Genomic DNA, 21,962 nt, shown 5'->3' on the forward strand with positions numbered 1-21,962 from the left:
AAAACAAATTTCACTGTTAGTTATATATCTTATTGTTTCTTGATTTCTCTGGTTGCAGACTGTCACAAATTCTAATGATTTTTTTAGCTTTTACTCCCTGAAAATATTACTCCAGATTCATTTAAAAACAGATCTTAGTATATGAATTGATCTGCTTACATGTTCTGCATCCCAAAATAAAATAAATGGACTTTGGCTGAACACTTTCTACACATCCACACAGTGATAGCATGCATAAAACATTAAACATAAGAACTCAGACTTACTAGAATAAAGTTCGTACATTTTTTGTCCATAAGCATAATTAACAAAAACCAAGGTAGGATACAAGATACAGTAATGAAAACGTTTACTTTATTCATCCCGTAAACATAACAGCGAAGACAGCAGTGAGCAGAGGGGGCTTCACTTCACTGTGCAAAGTTTAATTTTGTTCGTCAACTACCAGTGGAACGGACTTCACCTGAAACACCAGAGTGCATGAAAAAGTTACTTGGAGTTCTTAAAATTTGTCTACATGGATTAATAATGAGGCTAGAACAATTGTTTCTTCTATAATTTCTGGATGAAAAAATGCCAAACTGATCGAGGAGTGAACAATGAACTTAATCTCTTCCATGGCCCAGGTAAAAGGTTTTCATGCAACTGGAACAAGCATTAAGCAGAAGAAAATTTATATTTTCTATCCTAAACTAACACTCACTGGTTTAAAATAAGTACTAATCATTGTCATGTTGACTGCAACAAGAAGAGAGAAATTTGTGAATTTAAAAATTTTAATCAGGAAATGATGATGGAAATTCTGTTTTGGCTCTCAAACCTCTCAACGCCAATTTTGACAGGTTAAAAGGAACTGAAGGGTTCCAATAGTTGCAGACAGGTAACAAGCAATGTTGTCGAGGTCAGATTACTTACCAAATTCTTGTACTTGAGAATGTAAAACATTTCCAGATATCGTCGAGTCTCACGCCTCTCCAGCTTTGACACATGCTTCCAGAAGCCATAAACCCCAGCCAATGTCAGTAGCCTTTGGGAGTAGATCTTCCATGTGTACCTGAAATATCAAATTCAGAACTAGCAGTTCAGCAGAAAGAGGGGCTTTTACACAGGTCCGTCCAGAAAATCAGACCTTTCATAGATTCGTTTAAGCCCTGCATCAGAGATCTTGTCCCAGTGGCTTGGATCCTTTTTGCTTTGTTCAAAGAAGTCAACCAAAACGGCTGCTACCTGATCAGGGTGATATGGATCAATATGAAATCCTGAAATACCATGCTCAATAATCTCAGCAGGGCCACCATGACAAGTAGCAAATGTAGGAAGCCCACAAGTCATGGCCTCCACAATTGTGAGGCCAAAAGCTTCATAGAATGCAGGCTGCAAAAAAGGATAAAACAGTGAAAACATTTAGAGTTGTCATGGCAGTAAAAGCATTTAAAGTTTCCAACTACGCCGTGGTGCCATACCTGCACAAAAGCCCCTCTTGTATCTGCAATGTAGCGATAAAGCTCACCATTTCGAGCGCGGTTCATTTGTGCGGTTATCCATCGAAACTGGCCATGCAAGTTGTAATCTTTTATAAGGGCATGCATCTTTTCAATCTCTTCCACCTCTTCTCTGTCCCTGGATTGCTTTGCATCAATGTAACCCCCAACCACGACAAGATTAACCAGCTGTCTTAGCTTGTTGCTTTTACCATAGCACTCAACCAGGCCCGTTAAGTTTTTGACCCTGTCGAGTCTTGCCATCGAAAAGATAATGGGCTTTGACTGATCACTCAACATGCCACTGCATTAGTATATATCAAGTATCAGATCTGTGACCAATATAAGATGAACTTGCAGGGTGCAAATGCAATATGCAAGAGGTACGTTTTTATAATTAAAATACTTGGACAATACTGTCTTCTGTATTTTGAAATTTAAACCATATATATTTGCACTAAAAATTAAAATAGGGTGTTAGTGTGCTATTAAATGAAATTAGCCAGCTTTAACTGGCACTGCTTTTTCAATTTTTATTTGGCTACAATTTAATTTCATAGTTCATAATCTCCATGAGTTTAGAGCCATCATTAATGTATGCGGAAAAATCAATTATGCAATTCTAATCATGAGACTTAAAACTTGAAAAGAAGGTAAATAATGAGAAATTGAGAATATTAAAAGCCATCTTTTCCAGGGAAGATTTCTACCTGCACTCTCATCAAGAAGAGGTTAAGGTTAATAGAATGAAATTTTAGATTTTGTTTGCAGATATCATAGCACTCCCATTATGAGCAAAGTAGATTATTGTGTGGGAGGAATCATTTTGGTCATCTGATGCAATCTAGCCCCGGGTTGTACAAGTAGTCAAGTAGATTCACAAGGACAAATCCATTAACATAACAGAGACCAAAAAAATTCACAGAAGTTGTGGTAATGCATTCGTAAAATCATAAAATACTCACACGTGTTCATCATTCTGCTCTGGACCATACAAGAGTTCTTCAATTGAACCATGCAAAGCAGTAAGTCTCATTTGTTTTTCTGAGTATGGAAAGTATATGCTCATATCTGCCCCTGGGGAGACGATATTGAATTTTGGATCAAAGACATCAATGCCATGAACAACTCGATACAGCCCTGGAAGAGTGAAAGCTGTGTGGCTCTCGTACTGTCCGACATGATTCTTGCTGAGACATATAACAAGAATGTTGAGCCACTCATCTATTAAGATAAGAACTAAACTAGCAACTCTGCAGCAGAATAAAATTGGGCGAGCATCTAATAATCATCTTCAAACTCATGGAAGATGGTTTAGTAAAAATAAATTAACCATGTCATGATACTAAATGCATGTGGATTGGGCCAATTTGTAAAATATAAAATTTTCTACAAGGTAGACTAACCACCACAATAAAAATACAATAAATGTATTACATCTCTTTAATGCGACTGCTCAATGAGATAATGTATGAAAAGAAGGATTAAGGCCAACAGCATGTCATGCTAGAATGGCAACCATGAGCTTGAGCTTGAGCTTGAGCTTGAGCTTAACCCACCCCCAGGAAAGTTAAAAACAATAACAGGAAGAGAGAGAGAGAGAGAGAGAGAGAGACTTAAGCATGACACGCGAAACTTGTATATTATGAAAGAAAAGAAGACAGACTTGAACATTTTCAGGAGAAAAAAAAAAACTATGGAAATACTTTTAGATGAACAATGCACGGACACTCTACATTTAAATGAACTTCAATATATGCAGATGCTATTGGTAACATAGACAATGAGATGTTTCATGAAGAAGCCGTGAATCTAAAACCCCATCAATACTAGAGGCAATTAGTTGGACAAATCCACAATGGTTAAACAAGAGAGATAGAGAGACAGAAGATCACCAACAGAACAGATTCCAAGGTTAATGGAGGAGAGTTCAGAAGGGAAGACATGATTGAGTACTTAGACCTCTAGAAGCCTACTAATTCTTGTCAAGTTAATGCCAATAGAATCACCAACGCCTGTGGCCTAGTGGTATCTCCTTTCCTTTCAATCTGAAAGGTAGAGGGTCTGAGTCTCCCCAAGTGCACTGTGGGAGTTAGTTGCCAGGGAAAAAAAAAAAGCCAATAGAATCGAGATGTTTGAAACCTTATGGTGAAAAGAACGATCAAGATATCACACCAAATTAATACTCACTGTACAAATAAAATAATTGGACTACAAGAACTAAATAGAATATAATTCACCCAAAATCCAGAGAACATAAAGATTATTAATAGAATTATACCTAACTGTACTCATAATACTGCAATCAATATAACTTGCACTATAAATTTATATTATAACTTCTTTCTTTTGGTACATAATTGCAGCATACAAAATGCAAATCATACATGCATAGTTCAACTCAGAAGGAAAGAGGTAAAAAACACATCAGGAGATAATTTTTTAGACTTCTTTTTTTTGTCAATAAAAGGACTTACCTTCCTGCAATCTCTTGGTATGTACTGGTGATAATAAAATCGGCATTATTCATTGAGATGAGATCAGCAGTAAATTGGCTAGAGAAATGGTACTTGTCCTCGTATTTTCTCCAGTATAAATCAGAATCTGGATACTTCGTTTTTTCCAAAGCATGAGCAATATTGCACTGCTCATACAAAGAAAGTTTTTCAAAGACCCCAAAAAAAAAACATAAAAATAAAAAATAAAAATAAAAACGACACAAACCTGAGTGATCCCCAGTTTATTGGACAATAAGGAAGCAACAAGATTCCCATCAGTGTAGTTGCCAATGATCAGGTCTGGAACACCCTGTAACTCAGCAGCAATCTCGTTTGATGCATCCTAATTAGAGTAAGCATCAGTTAAACAATATTCTCAGAACAAGTGACATAGATATAATTTTAATGCTGTATACATGGTCCACAAAATGATCCAATAGAACTCTAATACACAAACAGCCATGAGTATCTCATCAGCAGCAATCTCATCTTTCTTCCATCAAAGTGACTGAATCGAGAAGTTATATAACATCTGAATTAGATAAGGAAGCTGTATAACATTGAAATTCTGTATTTCACCGAAGGAATTTAGAGAGTGAAGTTTTCTGCAACTTTAGTATAGAGATATGGTGGTAGCAAGAATTTCTTCACCCCATATGTGAATTCACAAAAGAAACTGGTGGACATCTGTAATATTCACCTGAGAAGAGTCATTAAATCAGATCTGAGACCCTCTTCACATGGTTGATATTTATGCTTCATCCACAGAGAGGATAAGAGGTGTAGACCAACTTAGGGAGTCTCTAATACAGCTTTGGCTGATATCAGTTTCCAAAGTTCTATGATTAATATCTCACACAGGAAGATATTTAAGATTGTATATATTTGTTAGGAGAAGGGTGTTAGGGACTGTAAATATTTATTGATGTAGTAAGGAGCAGTCATAGTCATGTCCCTAGTAATGGTTGTAGGCAAAGGGCAACATAAGGATTGTAACCCTGCTCTTTATTAGTGAATGCTGAATAATACAAGGTAAACTCCCTCAGACCTAAGGGCTGCAAGGTAAGAAACTAGCTTTTCCAACTGATATGTCCTACATATAAAATATGCAATATGTTTTATGTACTCTCATTCTGAATGGAATAATGGATAGATATACATACATACATATACATATACATATACATATACATATACATATATATATGTGTGTGTAATGCTAGTGGAAGGGGAAGGGGGAAGGCCAAATTAACATGGATAAAGTTTGTATGGAAAGATGTGGTAACATGTGGTTCGAATGAGGCTATGGCCTTAGATAGAGCATAACGGAAAAATAGGATTCATGTAGTAACCCCAAGTAGATGGGGGAAATGGCTTTGTTAAGTTGAATTGAGGATATTTGGTGATGATATTAATTAACAAATTTTGCATTGTTTAAATCAGAATTAACTAGAGCTACACAAAAACTTTTCGAACTTCCTACGGAATCTAATTCATCAAGAAAAACAAAGAACAATTCAATTTGATTCACATGAAGGCCAGAAGTAAGTACTCAATCAAGCATTCAAACATAGCATATAAAAATCGGGGAGGAGAAAGAAATATGAAAGTTTGATTGTTAGCCCTAATTTACCTCCGCAAAAGTCTCCAGATATGGCCACACATCAAACCTTGAAATCCACTTGCAGAGAATTCCTTTTTTGTTTCTAAAAGGCACCCGCAGAATATGTGTGTGCTCTGTTCCACTGATTCTTTCCAGTCTTTGATTGCATGATGTACCTTTTGCATCAGGTATAAGCCGGGTTACCTTAAACCACCATTTTAAGTTTGGAAAAATTAGATATAAAGCCAAATTGGGAATCGATGCTAATACAGGTGAATGGAGAAGAGGAAAAAACTAAATATTGTTTGAATTGAGTTTAGTACAAAAAATATCAAGGACACTTACAATAAGAATTTTGGGGATGACATCCAGTCCTTGATTTTGTATTCTAAGAAGCATCTCATTCTCCAATGCACGCACTTGATCAAGTATATAAACAACCTGTTCATTAATAGTCAACCATACAATTATTCCTGGCATCAGCAAAGAAGTATTCATACCCAAACGCTGTACTTTTGACCACAGAGAACAAAAGCATAACTACCAAAAGGACCAACACAATGAAAGACAATGAAGTGAACAGTGACTGCATTAGGTAACATAAGACCACATATATATAGATAACATTTATCATGACAATACCTGCCCACCAGTGTCAGGCAAACCTAACACATTTGCTTGGCCAAAGTATCCATGCGGAGACAAAATCACAACATTAAACACCATCGGGATCCTCCCAAGGAATGTTTCCAAGGTAGAAGGATCAGGAGCCTGAAGGATGTCCAAAAGCAGATGCACCATGTCTGAGACCCGCCGAGCTGTGTCACCCCAACCTTTCTCAAAACCCAATCCTTGGAGTCTTCACAACAAAAAAAAAGTGAATATGTTTGTCATCAATACTCTGAAGGTTACAAAAGTAAAAGCCAAGCATTTCACTCCCTGCAGGAAGCAAATATTGAAAGCATAAAACAGAGAGTTGCTTACACATATTCAAAATCAGAATATGGCGCATCTGGAAGAAGCTTAGAAAGATATTCCTCTGCCCTTGCCAAAGCAAACTGAAGTCCAGATATCGTTTGTATCCGATCATTCAGCATCATCGCCTACAAAAAATATATGCAAAATCAGAATCATATGACTTTCAAATTCCTGCAAGTTCAAGGAACCTTATGTTCTTATTTAGTTTTTTATGGATGTTATGGATCAAATCGACAAACCTGTTCAAAAGCTACAACTAAATCAAAATGCAAGATAAATGCCAGCTACAGAGATGATAATGACTTTTGAAAAGTAATAATTAAGGAAAATGGAGTTCAGTAAAATAACTAAATGAAGCTATCTACTAGAAATCAATTAGTTAAGCATCACAGCTTCGTTGTTGACACCATCATCATACTCACCTTTATCCCATATGAATAGATCAGCCACATGAATTCTCTATTTCCATTCTTTTCTATTACAAGCAATTAGTTAAGCATCACATGACAAGGGAATGATTGCTCAATAAAAGTCACTAATTAAGCAGACTTACATGTCCATCATGCTTATGTGTGCGAAGAAAATCAAGCAAAGGCTCCAAACTATCTTTGTTACGAAACATAACTGAAGATAGTTGACGGTTGAGGAATTGAACCCCATTGCCAATGGATGACGAACGCGTTGGTCGAGGAAATGTTGCATTGAACGGCTCAAAATCAAGTTCAAGCACAAAATTTTCATTGTACCTAAAACAGATTTGAAGTTCCAAATTTCAATTAAATTTGTGCCAGAACGAAGAAGAGTTTATCAAAAATCAAGTCATGTATGCATCTTTTGCAGTTTCACTTATCAAATGAGAAGATTAGGATATTCACGATGATGAAACAACTTTTAGAATCCAAGTGTGGTTCCTTACTGTCCATCCACAAGTTCTTCTTTGAAACGAAGATATTCAGGAACACTTAGTTGATCCACACTAAGTTCATAAACATTAACACGAATGTATTCCCAAACACCAGGACGTGGACGAATTGCTATGGCAACAAATGGGGGCAGAACTATAGCTTCCTGCAAGTACAACAAAATAATTAGAAAAAGGAAATAGGATAGAAGAGAATTTTACATTGGCATTCAATTAGGATGTTTGGGCATCCCACTAAAAGTAAGTAGTTCTATTATTTTACAAGGATTTCGAACAATCAACTGAGAAGTGTTCTACTAAGAGGCATTAAAATCATCAAAACAAGCACAAAAATGAGGTAAACTGTTGATGACCAAATTGCCCTTACTTGAACAAGCAATAAGAAATAAATGAACTCTACAAGCAATAAGAAATAAATGAACTCTTTCTTTTGTTGGCACATTAATGCACTCAGTTAAGTGCTATTAAAAACATGATACATTCATTCCAACCCTTTGTGAAGGGCTCATCTCAGAGTATGAAGAGGTCAACTCTCAAATATAAAAACGGAATTCACACATTACATTCAGAATGGATAAATCAAAATTCAAATTAAAGAGTTAAACCATTCTAAAACTACATCCAGGTTATAAGGAACCCTCATGAATGTAAATGAAAAGGCAGTGTAGTTTTCTTATATGGATCAAGTGGGAAAAAGAAAAAGGCCTATGTGGGTTGGGTTCCTTGGTTACTGAAGAAAGAAAAGAACAACTATAAGACTACAGTGGTGATATAGTATTGATCACAAGATCCAGAGGCCACAATGAGAATTGAAATCATAATGTCAGTCCATCCTAAATTCATCCAACTAATCCTTTCCTTTTCCTTAAAAAGAATGAGGCAAGAAATGAAGAAGGCTTCTCTAACTAGAGAAGTATAGCATTTTGTCAGTTCAATTACCAGTTCAATCAACCACCATAGATCCAGGTTGCATGCACAAATTAGAAGTGGATAAATGGATTATTGCACCAGGTAGATACCAAAATATATTTAATTATTTATTTGTTTAGTTAGAGTTTATAATGATTTTTGAAGTCCTTTAAATAAGGAAAAAGCAACTTCTATTTTTTTTTTTTCCGCTTTTGCTTAAAATAATTTTTTGGTAGCTATCTTATTAAAAGTGGTTTTAATCCTAAATTATTTTTTCCATGGGCCTGTCAAGATTGTTATTTAAAGATAAAAGAACGATAGAGTGGATATATATGTGCATGCATAGGTTAAGAATATGGATACATAGGTATGAATGTGTGTGATATGTGCATGCATAGGTGAAAAATATGCATATATAGGTATGAACGTGTGTGAAATCAAATAATAGCATTAGTACTGAGTACATGTAGAGGTGTATATGTGACCACAGGTATACACGTAAACATTTATAGATATGAATATGATTACACAAGAACATATAAAGTATATAGGCATGTATGGAAAGCCTTTAGAGGTAGGTATTAGTATATGGGGATATCAAAAGCGACATGCCGTGCGTATATAGGTCTATAGGTGCTCATATATACACCTGCAAGTTCGTAAAGGATCGTTAGCTAGTGTGGTCCCCGTTAATCGAGGGTGCTGGGAGGGACATAAACGCATGCAACAACATATAGGTGCTTATACAGATACATAGGAATCCACACAAACACAAGTCTAATTAAACAGATGCATTCATATGTATGCACTATGTGGGTGTATACATAAGGAAATAACTAATAAATCCAATAAAGCAAGTGTTTAGCTTATAACCTATCAAAATAAAAAGTGTTTTGCTTATAATAGGAAAAAAGAATTTTGCTTTTAGGAAAAATAAGCAAAAGAATACTTGAAGAAACTATTTAATAGGAGTAGTGGTATTCCAATTCTAGACTGTTATGAACAATTGACACCAACAATCACCAACATTTCATTATTTGTAGTGTCTTCTAAACAAGATTTTATTTCTTTCGACGGAGGAGTACTTTTTTTTTCCTTTTTCTTTTTTTGTAAGACAGAAACGTTCACCCAAAAATGCTTCATGCAGATGATCCTTTAGAAATTTATAACCAACTCATTCGATTTCAATGCATGACTCGAGACCTTAATTTGCTCCAATTACCCACAACAACTAGAGATTAATGATCACCTGTGCAGATTTCAAAATTTGGCTAAAGGGACCATCTTTGAGCTCCTGTATTCCTTGGTGGTCTTCCCCAACAACATTGTCTAGCTCGTCTATCAGGTGATGAGGCTGTAAAATCCCCTTTCCTTGAGCCACATACCTGCAAGAAAACAGAGCCCCAACATTTCAAAAACCCTAATTCCTAAAATCTAAACAAAACAACACTCCAAAATCAATCCAAACAAAAATTCCAAATATATATATATATATATATATATAGCTAGACGAACCTGGAGAAGAGAGAAACGAGCTCGTTCCGGTGAGCAGAGAGGGTTTCCTGAACCCTGTCCCTCGTGCTTGGTGGTCCATAAATTCTACGGTGCGGCATTATGAGAATCAAATTAACTTAGACAACTCTTATTAGTTGTTGCAATTGAAGATGAAACTGATGCAAATGCAATAGAAAATACAGAAGAGAGAAAACAAGAGAGAGTGTGTGAAGGTGGAGTGATACATATGTATGTATATATATTACAGTGCGAGTATGAGAAAGCAGATGTGGCGCAATGAATGTGAATGGTGTGGAAGGCGACAAAAAGAGGAGAGAAACGGCCATTGTTGTTGCATGCAAAAGCAGAGCTGTGTGATAATCGGTGGATCGAAAGGTGTGAAACCTCTCTTTCTTTTGGATCTTTCAAATCTGAATCAGTGGGTGCTAATAAGCCAATCATCTACCCTGCTAGTAATTTGAGACGGTTTGGCGCCAACCCTTTCGTTTTGTGGAGGCTGTATATACACGCGACAAATGACAAGGCATGGATATGTTCATATATATATATATATATATATATATATGGTAAAACAATAGGGCATACGCGATAGAAAATAATAAGAATAAGAATAAGAATGTTAAACAAAGAAAATAAAACTATTTAAAAAAATATTATTATATTTTGTCTCTTATAAAAATAAGAAAAAATTTAGTATAATAAATTTTTATTAAAAGGTATAACTTTTCCGGCCATTTCCTCGCATTTTGGGAAGATAACATTTAACAAAACAACTCATCAAGATTTATTTATTCTCCCAAAATTTTTCATTTTTTTATTTTTTTTTTTTTAATATGAAGTATACAAAAATAACGGAAATAATTCTTTTATTCCGTAAGTAATTTTATATTTTGCAGTTGTGTCTTTATTATTTAAATAAAGACATATATGACTATTGACATCTTCTCTATCCCCTAAAATAGATGGTAAGAATTTCAGTCTCCAAAAAATGTGAATTTCTTGTCAATAAAAATATATATATGTATATATTCATCAAACTTCCTGAGTAACAAACGCCTTGGGGCATAGTCTCTTATATTGCAGTATTTTTTTTATTTTTTTCCTATATTGCAGTATTAAAAAATTGTTCTATTTTAGTTTGGACATTTGTCCATAAAAGGAAATAATTCCTTTATTATTCCCAACTGTATTTAATGAAAAGTTTTTCATTGTATATACAAAAAGGATTCGATAAAAAGTTTGGATGATGTTGGGTTTGTCTAGGATAATTTCGGTTCTACACTTTTTCAGTTATTCGTCAATTTTGCACTTCTGGTTGGTGTTTACGGCACAAATGTCAAATACTACGCGATGCTTAATTTAATACATGCAGTGCCCTCAGAAACCTCAACAACAAATAAATTTACCTATTATTTAAGATGATTAGTCCATAAAACAAATTTCTATTTGCTTAAAACAATTTTATACTCCTTTTGCCGAGAGTGTATTAAGCTGGTATGGATCATCTACTATTTATCCAATCTGGTTCATTCATATTGCCCATTTAGAAAATGCTCTGCTTTTAAGTTCCCTTGTTTATTTCTTTGTTTTATACATGCAAACTACAGCAGCCCTTTTTTTTTTTTGCAACTTGACTAGTCCGGGTGAGAAAATTTGCTAGACCTAGTTTGTAACATGATACCATATGCATAGTGAAAGTTTCAATCGAATGGGACGGAAAGACTTCTCATTCATTAGATAATGCGCGTAAGACTCAAATATGGGTCTCATTTTCTCCATTTAGTGAATGAGGAGCTATTCGGTTGAAACTTTCACTATAATAATCATTTTCCTAAAAATAATAAAATCTTACTCTCGACAAACATCTGAAAACTTTATGATTGGAACAATTAATGTTGTAAATGATGAACCCAGCCAGCACATTCAGATAGGGAAAGAGAGCTGAAATCAACATATATTTATTTAAGAAGTGATTGAGTTTCTAGTATATTTGATTGATCAGTTAGCAGTGATCCCTTTCTTCGCATCCCAATTTTGGTTTAAAGGTGGTAGTAATTAGTGCTACTTTGGTTTCTTGCATGTCATAAGAAGAGTTTAGAAAGGTCTAATTTCTGCAAAGAAAACGGTACCGGGTTTTTTTTTTTTTTGCGCTTTTACCCTAAAAAGACAGTTTTCATCTCATCCAAATTCGATTATTTTGCACAAAGTAATATATAAGTGAACTCAGTACTGGAAATATTCCTCTGTGATCTTAAGTCATCTTTCATTCAAATTCAATTACTTTATGTATGTCTGATTCAAATTTTGATTGCTTGATATTATGTTAACTTCCATATGCTTTAAAAACTGAAGTTATTAGAGACGGTGTAATTAACTTAAATATTGAAATCTGTTACCAAAACAGAACATCCACAGTCGTCCTACTAGAACAGAAATGTGTGTGTGTGTGTATAGATATATATATATATTCAAGATATACTTAAAAACAGGTTTTAGATTCATGATACTAGAGGAACACACACGTTTGTAGTACATAATACAAGGGCTAGAGATGCACAGGTACTTCCACAGTACAAGTAGATCCACAGGTACTTCCACAGTACAAGTAGATCAGCAAAACTACTCCCAATTTATTGGTATCTACTACTACTACTAGAGAACCATGATTAGTACGAAGGAGAGTACTTCACTAAGCCTTGTTGAGTGGTTTGTTCTTGCTCATCTCTCTTTGATCTTTTATCACAACCCCACCATACCTTTTCGCTGCCTGTTCGTGGTCGATAATACCGCCCTTGCTCTTCCACTTGCCATCATCTTTAATCACCACACCACCATATCGTTGTGCTGCCTGCTTGTGATTAATAACAGCTTTTTTCACCTGAGGAACTAATCCCGACTGTCTTTGAGTTTCTGGTGGTGGTGGTGGTGGACCTGGTGGTGGTGGTGGTGGAGGAGGACCACCCATCTTAGTTGGCACACCAGCAAAGCCTTCAAATCCAATCTTCCTTACATGTGCTTTACCACTTGCCATATATATATATATATAGCACTCAAATAGTATTTGCTTTTTGTTGCTTCCTGGTCTAAAAACTACAACCTGAAAGCCCTTTATATAGTAGTAATTAATTATATAGATAAGAACCCTTCAATTGCATGGCATTGATGCTTTTGCTTAAACTAATTCACAGTCCAAAAGCAGTTATCATTCAACTAATATGATAACGTAATCGAATGGATAACTGATAACGTAATCATGATAGAATCTAAACCATGCGTGAATTGTCACCCATTTTTTACGGATGCCATTCCCGTCAAAAAAGAAAATGTACGCTAACTATAGACTTTACAGCCCTTCACTTTGAAAGAATATTCCCCAAATCGTCTCAAATCTTGCATATTCCAAAGATATGAACGAATGATCGATGGCTTAAAACTTTCCAAGATTGCTTATTGTCGTAATTTCTTAAGGCTATGTTTGGTATGGTGGGTTTGAAGGAGGAGAATAACATTAGTTATGAGGGGAGGGGAAGGTAATTTTAACCCCCGTCGTGTTTAGTTAGTTAATGAAGGAAAAGAAACAAAAGGATAATGATTATGTTTAGAAAAAAAAAGGAAAACAAAGTATTATACCCTTTTATATTTTAAAAGAAAAATTTATAAATTTAAGTATGTAATATTTGCCAAAAAAAAAAAACGTATGTAATATACCTATAATATTTTTAGGGCAAATCATTTTAGCCTCCCCGCCTCCATCTCTATTCTTGTTCTTTCTCTCTGCAAGTCTCTCTCTTTCAAAATCTACAAGAATCAGAAGTTCCAAACCCATATATTTTAGTTTATCTATCTGTCTGCAATTCAAGACCCATATCTTTCAGTTTCCATCGCCCGCTGTTCCAATTCGGGTTCGTCGTTTCCATCGCCGGATGTTCCAATTTGGGTTCGCCGTTCGCAAGTTTCAGCCGCTGGCCTGCTGTAACCTTGCCACCCCCTCTCTCTCTCTCCAACTGCTAACTTGTATGTATGAGTTTTGTTTTAATTTTTTTTCATCAAGGTCTGTAATTCTTGTTTTGCAAACTAAATCATTGATTTTGTGTGGGTAAATTTGGCGTCAGAAATTATAGCATGAATTTTGGCGCCTTTGTTCCCGCGCTGAATACATGTCCGCCTTTGTTCCCGCACTGAATACATGCCCTAATATCAACTATAATCTTGAGGATAAAATTGGCATAACAACTTCTCCATCAGCCATTGTTTTCTCTTTCTTTCCATTTCCTCCCATTTTTGGGAGGATAAGCAAATTATTGTACAAAGCTATACTTAACCCTCCAAAGCCTTCCCTCTCGTTTCATTTCCTTCCACACATTTTACCCAAACACAATTTTTTAATCACCCTCCATCACCTTCCCTTCCCTTTCCTTCCATTTCCACTCTACCAAACTGAGCCTAACACTAATCTACAGTACAGAAGAAAGAGATATGAAAAGAATATCTAATCATGTGAAAAATGTTGAGGGAAAGCTCATCATAAACTAACACTAATTTTTATGATCTAAATATCTAAGTTGGTACTTGTTATCCTTTAACTAGCAGGTGAAGTGTAAAAAACATTCCTCTAGTTTGAAAATTGTGCAAAAAAAATGCCTCTATTGTATGAAAAATGTGCAGTTTACCCTCGTTGTTCAATGACCACCTAGGTTGTATATGAGCCTGTTTGGAATTGCTTTTCTAACTCAGTTTTTACCTTCTTGGTCTAAAAACTGTTTTGGGCAGTGTTTGATTAATTTTTTTAGAACAACTTTGGGTTCTTGGAAAAGCGTTTTGGAAAAGTTGGTTGATCCTGCTACTCTTCTATCTCTACCCAAACATTTTGCGTCTTACATATATTTTCCCTAAATTTTGTTTCAGTGATCTTTCTTGGAACCAACTCTGTCTCTCCACTTAATCCATAGACCTCCTCTTACACCATGTAGTAGTCATACCTTGCTCAGATGGGTTTGTTCTTCTTCTTTAATTTCTCTCTCTACCCATTAACCTTAATCTTCTCTACTTTCTCCCACTGTCAACCTTCTCCCCCCTCTCAATTTCCTTCTTTTCACGTTAGTTAGTCGCTTTCCTATCAGTGCTTTTTCATATGGATTTTCAGTTTTGTTGGTCCTTTGACAGTTCAGAATCAAAACATGCATTACCTTTTAGAACAGTAAAAGTTTCGAATTTTTATGAGAATTGTGGTCTGATCGTCTGTTGCTCTTCATTGTCAATTGCTCTTCGTTGGTTAGCAAGAACTAGCTAGAAAGGAAAAGAAAAGAAAAAAAATTAAAATTTGAATGTGTTTGGTTAGATGGAAAGTGAAAACTTTGGAAAAAGTAGGATTCTCGCATATTGTGAATTTTTCCAAAAAAATTTCTGTACGGGTTCGTTTGGTTAGCAAGAACTAGTTAGAAAGGAAAAGAAAAGGAAAAAATTTAAAATTTGAATGCGTTTGGTTAGATGGAAAGTGAAAACTTTGGGGAAAGTAGGATTCTCGCATGTTTGTGAATTTTCCCTTTGTTTGGTTAGCGTGAAGTAGATAGAAAGGAAAAGAAACGGAAATTTTTTAAAAATTTTTTGGAGTTTAGTTGCCTAGAAAGAGAAACTTTTGGGGTCCGTTTGGTTAGATAGAAATTTTTGATGAAAAGTGAAAGAAAGTAAAGGAAAGGAAAAGAAAATCAAGTTCTATTATGTATTTGGTTAGTACGAAATTTTTTCAAGAAAGTTACAAGAAAATATTGTTTTGTGAGTTTGGAATGAATGAAAGTGAAAAGAAAGTGATTATAGATCCCAAAACAACCCTTTTAATTGTAAGATTACTTTGTAGTCTTTTGGGATAGTATCATATCTCCAGAATTATGAAAAAAATTAAAATTTTAAGTTCAAATATAAATTAATGGACATTATAGTATTTGTCTTTTGATGTTTAATAATTAGATATATGTGATTATAGGTACAAGTTTAATTAATAAAAAAATTTGATCCTAAAATTCTTGAGAATAAAAGGTTGAAGTTTTTTTTTTTTTTGGTCATATAAAAGGTTGAAGTTAATACATATATATATATATACTTTTAGTCAAAAAAAAAAAAAAAATGTCTAATAGGAATAAAATACTTGTAACTAGATTAGTTTGGTACATATATATAATATCCGTAGAGTTAAAACTAAATTAATTTGGTATATCTAATATACATAGAGTTAAAATTAAATGAGTTTGGTACATTTCAGTAGTTGAGTCCTAAAGTCATGAGAAGTCTATGTATAAAAATATATATATATATATATACATATGAATTAAATTATAATTTAAAAACTTGTATACGTAAAGGCACTAACCTATATATATATATATATACACACACACATCACTCTCAATCATTATTAATTGTGGAAGGAAAATAAAATAAAATAAAATTTTAATTTTGATATAAAACTATATACAATTAAATTAGTATTTACATGATCTTATAAGCAATTTACAAAAGAATGAAACTCACTTGTTATAGAAGTTTGTGGAGAAAGTGAGGAGGTTGACATGGGCATAATAGGAAACTAAGATGTGAAGGCACCACTTTCACGAGAAAGTAAAATTTCCCTGTGTTTTATGTCAAAAAATTTTGGTTCGTTTGGTTAGCGTGAAGTAGGTAGATAATTTTTGGGGTTTGGTTACCTGGAAAAGGAAAATTTTTTGGAAAGTAGAATTCCCGCATCGATAAATTTTCTTAAAATATTTCCCCGCATAAAATACAAGAAAGTTTACTTTCTCGCACCAAACTATCATTTTATTTCCAAAATTCCTATTATGCCTAGTTGTTTCTCCATTTTTTTTTTCACTAGTTATTAAATTCACACTTAGAAAATATTCCAACCACTATTATATATTGGGACACATAATTTGATTATATGTTATCTAAAATTTTTGGAAATAAAATAAGAGTGGAATGGTAGAAAATTAAATAATATAACTTTTAATTTTTATCAATATCTCAATAGAAATATGGGAAGAGATTAATTTGAGTCATCATACTATTTATATGACATAACAATTTCACATGCATGGAAATCCATATAATTTTTATTTTTTACTATCTATACAGCTTTAAATTGAATTGAATTTTATACTGTGTGATTTTTGCAAAGAAAAATTTGCATAGAAGTGGTTCATATTCATAAAAAATATGAAAAGGGACTGATAAATTATGCCTGAACCATAAAATTATTATGCGTGAATTATAAAATATGTTACTTTTGCATGACAATTTTTATCCTAGAGTTGCATTTAATGTTTCTTCGAGGAGGCTTAAAAAAAGATATATTTAATAATTCAATAAAATATGAGTATGTGTTATCATAAATGAACTATATTCTACATATAAATATAAATAATTATTATTGAAAACACAAAATAAAAAAATCTGGCAACTAAAATGCAGTCCTCCTAGTTTTTCTAATTTAAATATGAATAATAATAATAATTATTATTATTATTATTAATCCACTATTTTATGATAAAACATGAGTATGTTATGATAAATGAATTATATTCTACATATAAATAGAAATAATTATTATTGAAAACAGAAAATAAAAAGAATTTGACAACTAAAATGTAGTCCTCCTTAGTTTATCTAATTTAAATATGAATATAAATAATAATTATTATTATTATTAATCCATTATTTTACTATTTAATTGCTAAAAATTAATATAAATAATTGGGTATAAAGATGATTCATCCAACACAAAATTAATTTATTTTTCAATATTTGAAATCATGAGAGTAGTTTTGGTAAGTAAATCATTTTCTTTTCCTTTCATGCTATCCAAACTAATAAAATAATATTTTCCCACAACTTTCTTGAAAAAATTTTTGTAAACCAAATGCATGTAGGAAAATTAAGCAATTGCAAAAAAATTACTTTCCTGAAAATTTTCTCTTTCACGCTAACCAAACTCCTAAAAAAGTTAAATATTTTCATTTATTTTCCTTCTATCTACTTCATGCTAAAAAAGTTTTCAGGAAAGTGATATTCCCGTAACTGGTTCATTTTCCTCAAAATGTTTCCTCTATAAGGGTCCATTTGGTTAGGTAGAAATTGATGATGGAAAGTAAAAGAAAAGAAAGTGAAGTGAAAGAAAAAAAAAAAAATTAGTTTTCTATTATGCATTTGGTTAGCAAGAATTTTTTTGAAGAAACTTGTGAGAAAATGTTGTTTAATTAGTTTGGATAGCAAGAGAATGAAAGAAAATGATTTTATATGTCAAAATTACCCTTATGAATTTAATGGTAAAATAATAATAATATTAGTAAAATAATATATACAATTAAATTACCCTTATGAATTTAATAATAATAATAAGGGTAAAGTGCATTAAACCCCCTTGAACTATTGGTCATTTGCAAGAAACTCCCCTGAACTACAAAAAACCCCCTTGAACTACGATTTTGTTGCAATTTACCCCCTTGAACTATTGGTCATTTGCAAGAAACCCCCCTGAACTACAAAAAATCCCCTTGAACTATGATTTTGTTGCAATTTACCCCCTTGAACTATTAGTCATTTGCAAGAAACCCCCCTGAACTACAAAAAACCCCCCTGAACTATGATTTTGTTGCAATTTACCCCCTGAATTATGATTTTGTTGCAATTTACCCCCTGAATTATGATTTTGTTGCAATTTACCCCCTGAACTATGATTTTGTTACAATTTACGCCCATGACATCAGCTTTCGGCACCGAAAATTTTGAAAGACCAGTTTAGCCTTATAACACACTGCGTCATTTTAACTTATACACTTCTTACATTTTTTTTTTTCCTACCAAAAGATGCTTTTCACCCAACACAACCCAAAACAAAGAGCTAGAGAAAGAAAGAGAAGAGACCAAAGAAATCCGAGGTCGGCGGGATGACTTGGTCTCAGATGATGGCGGCTTGTGCACGAAGGACTCGGCTGTGATAAGAGCTCGATTGACTTGGCCGTGAACTGTGGAGGCGGCGGCAAGCTCAAGGGGGCTCGGCGGTGAACTGTGGACGATTGTGTGCTCGAAACACGGATGACGGTGTGCTCGGCTATGGAGATGGCGGAATGGGCCGGCGAGCTTGGAATGGACGGTGGAATGGACCAGTGAGCAAGGTGAGCTGAACGGTGGGCAAGGTGGTGACGGCGATGGGCTGACGCAACGGTGCAAAGAAGTGCGATATATATGGCCGACGAATCTGGCGGGTGGTGCAACGGCTATGATGGAGCTATGATAGAAGACCCACCGACCCCAACAATAGATTCCTTGGCTTATCTAAACACTACTCAGACAACATCTACCACTCCAATCCCAACCACAAATTCCTCGACTTCATCGTCCCTTTTAGTCAATCAATTCGCGCGGATGAGGTAAATTGCAAAACAATATATAGTTCAGGGGAGTTTCTTGCACATACTCCAATAGTTCAGGGGGATTTTTTGCAACTTTTATAGTTCAGGGGGGTTTCTTGCACATACCCCAATAGTTCAGGGGGGTTTAATGCACTTTACCCTAATAATAATAGTGATAAAATAATATATACAATTGGATTTATAAATAAATATATATGTCTAGATATGTATGTGTCTCTTTATATAGGTTTTTTTTTTTTTGGAAGTTTTCATTTTATATTAAGACTCTGCTATTAGATTAGTTTACTTTGTTTTGTAGGTGTCGCGAAGAATTTTAATTTCAAGAGTAAAAAAGTTGTAATCAATTTAGGAGTATTAATTTGTGTAAGAAAACTCTCCTTTTGTGAGTATGAAGAAACAAAAAGAATCATTTTACACAATGGTATAAGAGGAAATTAATATATAATGATAAAACTCTCACGTGAAACTAAAATTTTCGCGTGTTTTATAGAGGAAACATTTTGAGGAAAATCAAATAGTTGCGGGAATATTACTTTCCTGAAAATTTTCCCTTTCACCCGAACCAAACGGCTAAAAATCTTAAAAATTTTCTATTTCTTTCCTTTCTCGCTAATTCACGCTAACCAAACTAACTCTAAAACACACGAAAATTTCAGTTTCCCGTGAAAATTGTATCATTATATGTTAGTTTTCAATTATACCTTGTCAGTTATTTCTCTTCCTTCTTTTTAAACTTACAAAAGGAGTAGACTTCTTTTTTATAAATCCTAATTATATTACAACTTTCTAACTCTTTAAATTAGGACTCTTAATTAAGTTAAAATTTTCTGAATCTTTAAATTAGGACTCTATATATATATGCAAGCACATATATTATTCATAAAACAATTATTTATATTTTTTATTATGCTTGTTGCATGATGTATATTACTTAATATTGAATTCATAAGGATAGTTTTGGCATATAAATCATTTTTTTTTTTCACTTTCTTGCTAACCAAACTAATGAAGCAACATTTTCCCACAAAAGTTTTACAAAAAAATCATGCTAACCAAATGCATGATAGAAACATAATTTTCCTTTCTTTTACTTCACTTTCTTTTCCTTTCACTTTCTACCATCAATTTCCGGCTAACGAAATGAACCCAGGGAAAGTGAATTTCCGTATCGGATAAATTTTCCTAAAATATTTCCTTGCATAAAACACAACTCAAAACTGTCCTTTAATTTCCAAATTTCCTATTATGCCCCAATTGAATTGTTTCTCTAATTTTTTTCACAGAGGTTATTAAGTTACGCCATCTATTTACTAGGACACATATTTGGATTCATCATATATAATACCGTCGTTACCTAAATTTTTTTAAAATAAATTAAGAATTGAATAGTAAAATTATATTACTTTTAATTTTTACCAATATCTCAATAGATATATGATCTAATTCATCATATTATTTATATGAGATAACCTTCTCACGTGGATGGAAATCAAAATAATATTTATTTTTTATTATCTATATAGTTTTGAAACTTAATAGAGTTTTATACTCAAATCATATGTGATTTTTGTATAAAAAAATTTGTATGGTTCATAGTCATAAAATATGGAAGTGGACCGATAAATTATGCATGAACCAAAAAATTATTATGCATTAACTATAAAATGTTACTTTTGCATGACCATTATTATCCTAGAGTATTCTCATTTAGTGTTTCTTCGAGGGGCTTGCAAAAAAGATATATTTAATATTCCAATAAAAACACGAGTATGTTATGATAAATGAACTACATTCTACATATGAATTTAATAATTATTATTTAAAACACAAAATAAAAAGAATTTGATAACTAAAATCCAGTCCTCCTTAGTTTGTTCTAATTTAAATATGAATATAAATAATAATTATTATTATTATTAATCCATCATTTTACTATTTATTTGTTAAAAAATAATATAAATAATTAAGTATAAAGAGGATTCATCTAACACAAAATTAATTTATTTTTAAGTATTTGAAATCACGAGGGTAGTTTTGGTAAATAAATCATTTTCTTTTCTCTTTCATGCCATCCAAACTAGCAAAATAATATTTTCCCTCAACTTTCATGAAAAATTTTACTGCTAACCAAATGCATGCTGGAAACTTGATTTTCCTTTCTTTCACTTTCACTTTCTATCATACATTTCTGTCTAACCAAACAAACCCTAAAAATTTTCTGTACAAAACACGAGAAAATCTACTTTCTCACAAAACTTAGCCACTTTGTATCTTTGTTTCCTCTTGTACCCCTGTCAGTTGTTTCTCCCCTCACTCTTCTCCGCTTTCTCCTTGTTTTTCTCCACTCTTCAATTTCTTCACAAACTTCATGCAGAGGTAGATTTTCTTCTGTAAATTGGTGTAATCTTTATATAATTATTTATATTTCTATATATGCATATAAAATTAATTTTTTATTTCAAATATTTTGGGTTCCATAATTAATAATGATTGAGATTGAGTGGTATACATACACGTTTTTCAGTTTTATTGGAAAATTAGGATTAGTGTTGGTGTTGTAGGCTAGTGGGATTCTTAATTTGATTGGAAACTTACAAGCTCGAGATTTAAGTTTTATAATTGTTGTGTTCGTAA

At 33.2% G+C, this 21,962-nt stretch overlaps 1 protein-coding gene across 1 annotated transcript; it reads right to left on the minus strand.

Annotated features, from left to right (window-relative positions):
• Positions 1–226: 226 nt before the first annotated feature.
• On the minus strand, positions 227–10,409 carry LOC132275316 (sucrose synthase 2-like). The gene is made up of 15 exons (XM_059776778.1): positions 9,907–10,409; positions 9,641–9,776; positions 7,477–7,628; positions 7,114–7,306; positions 6,567–6,685; positions 6,225–6,441; positions 5,928–6,023; positions 5,613–5,786; positions 4,206–4,322; positions 3,959–4,125; positions 2,447–2,671; positions 1,464–1,785; positions 1,130–1,374; positions 916–1,054; positions 227–463 (listed from the first exon to the last, which is right to left on the minus strand). Exons 1-15 carry the CDS (start codon positions 10,002–10,004, stop codon positions 425–427), a joined length of 2,439 nt encoding a protein of 812 aa, XP_059632761.1. The 5' UTR covers positions 10,005–10,409; the 3' UTR covers positions 227–424.
• Between the last annotated feature and the right edge of the window lie 11,553 nt (positions 10,410–21,962).

This window comes from Cornus florida, unplaced genomic scaffold (assembly GCF_030987335.1).
Source record: "Cornus florida cultivar Cherokee Brave unplaced genomic scaffold, ASM3098733v1 CherokeeBrave_3.0.0_Hap2_Chr09, whole genome shotgun sequence".
Lineage (NCBI taxonomy): Eukaryota > Viridiplantae > Streptophyta > Magnoliopsida > Cornales > Cornaceae > Cornus > Cornus florida.

Coding starts and splice junctions, on each gene's coding strand:
- LOC132275316 (XM_059776778.1), bottom strand. CDS start 10,004: ATGCCGCACCGTAGAATTTATGGACCACCAAGCACGAGGGACAGGGTT. Junction 5,787..5,927: donor TCATCCCCAAAATTCTTATT/GTAAGTGTCCTT, acceptor TGGTGGTTTAAG/GTAACCCGGCTTATACCTGA. Junction 464..915: donor TTCTCAAGTACAAGAATTTG/GTAAGTAATCTG, acceptor CTGGTGTTTCAG/GTGAAGTCCGTTCCACTGGT.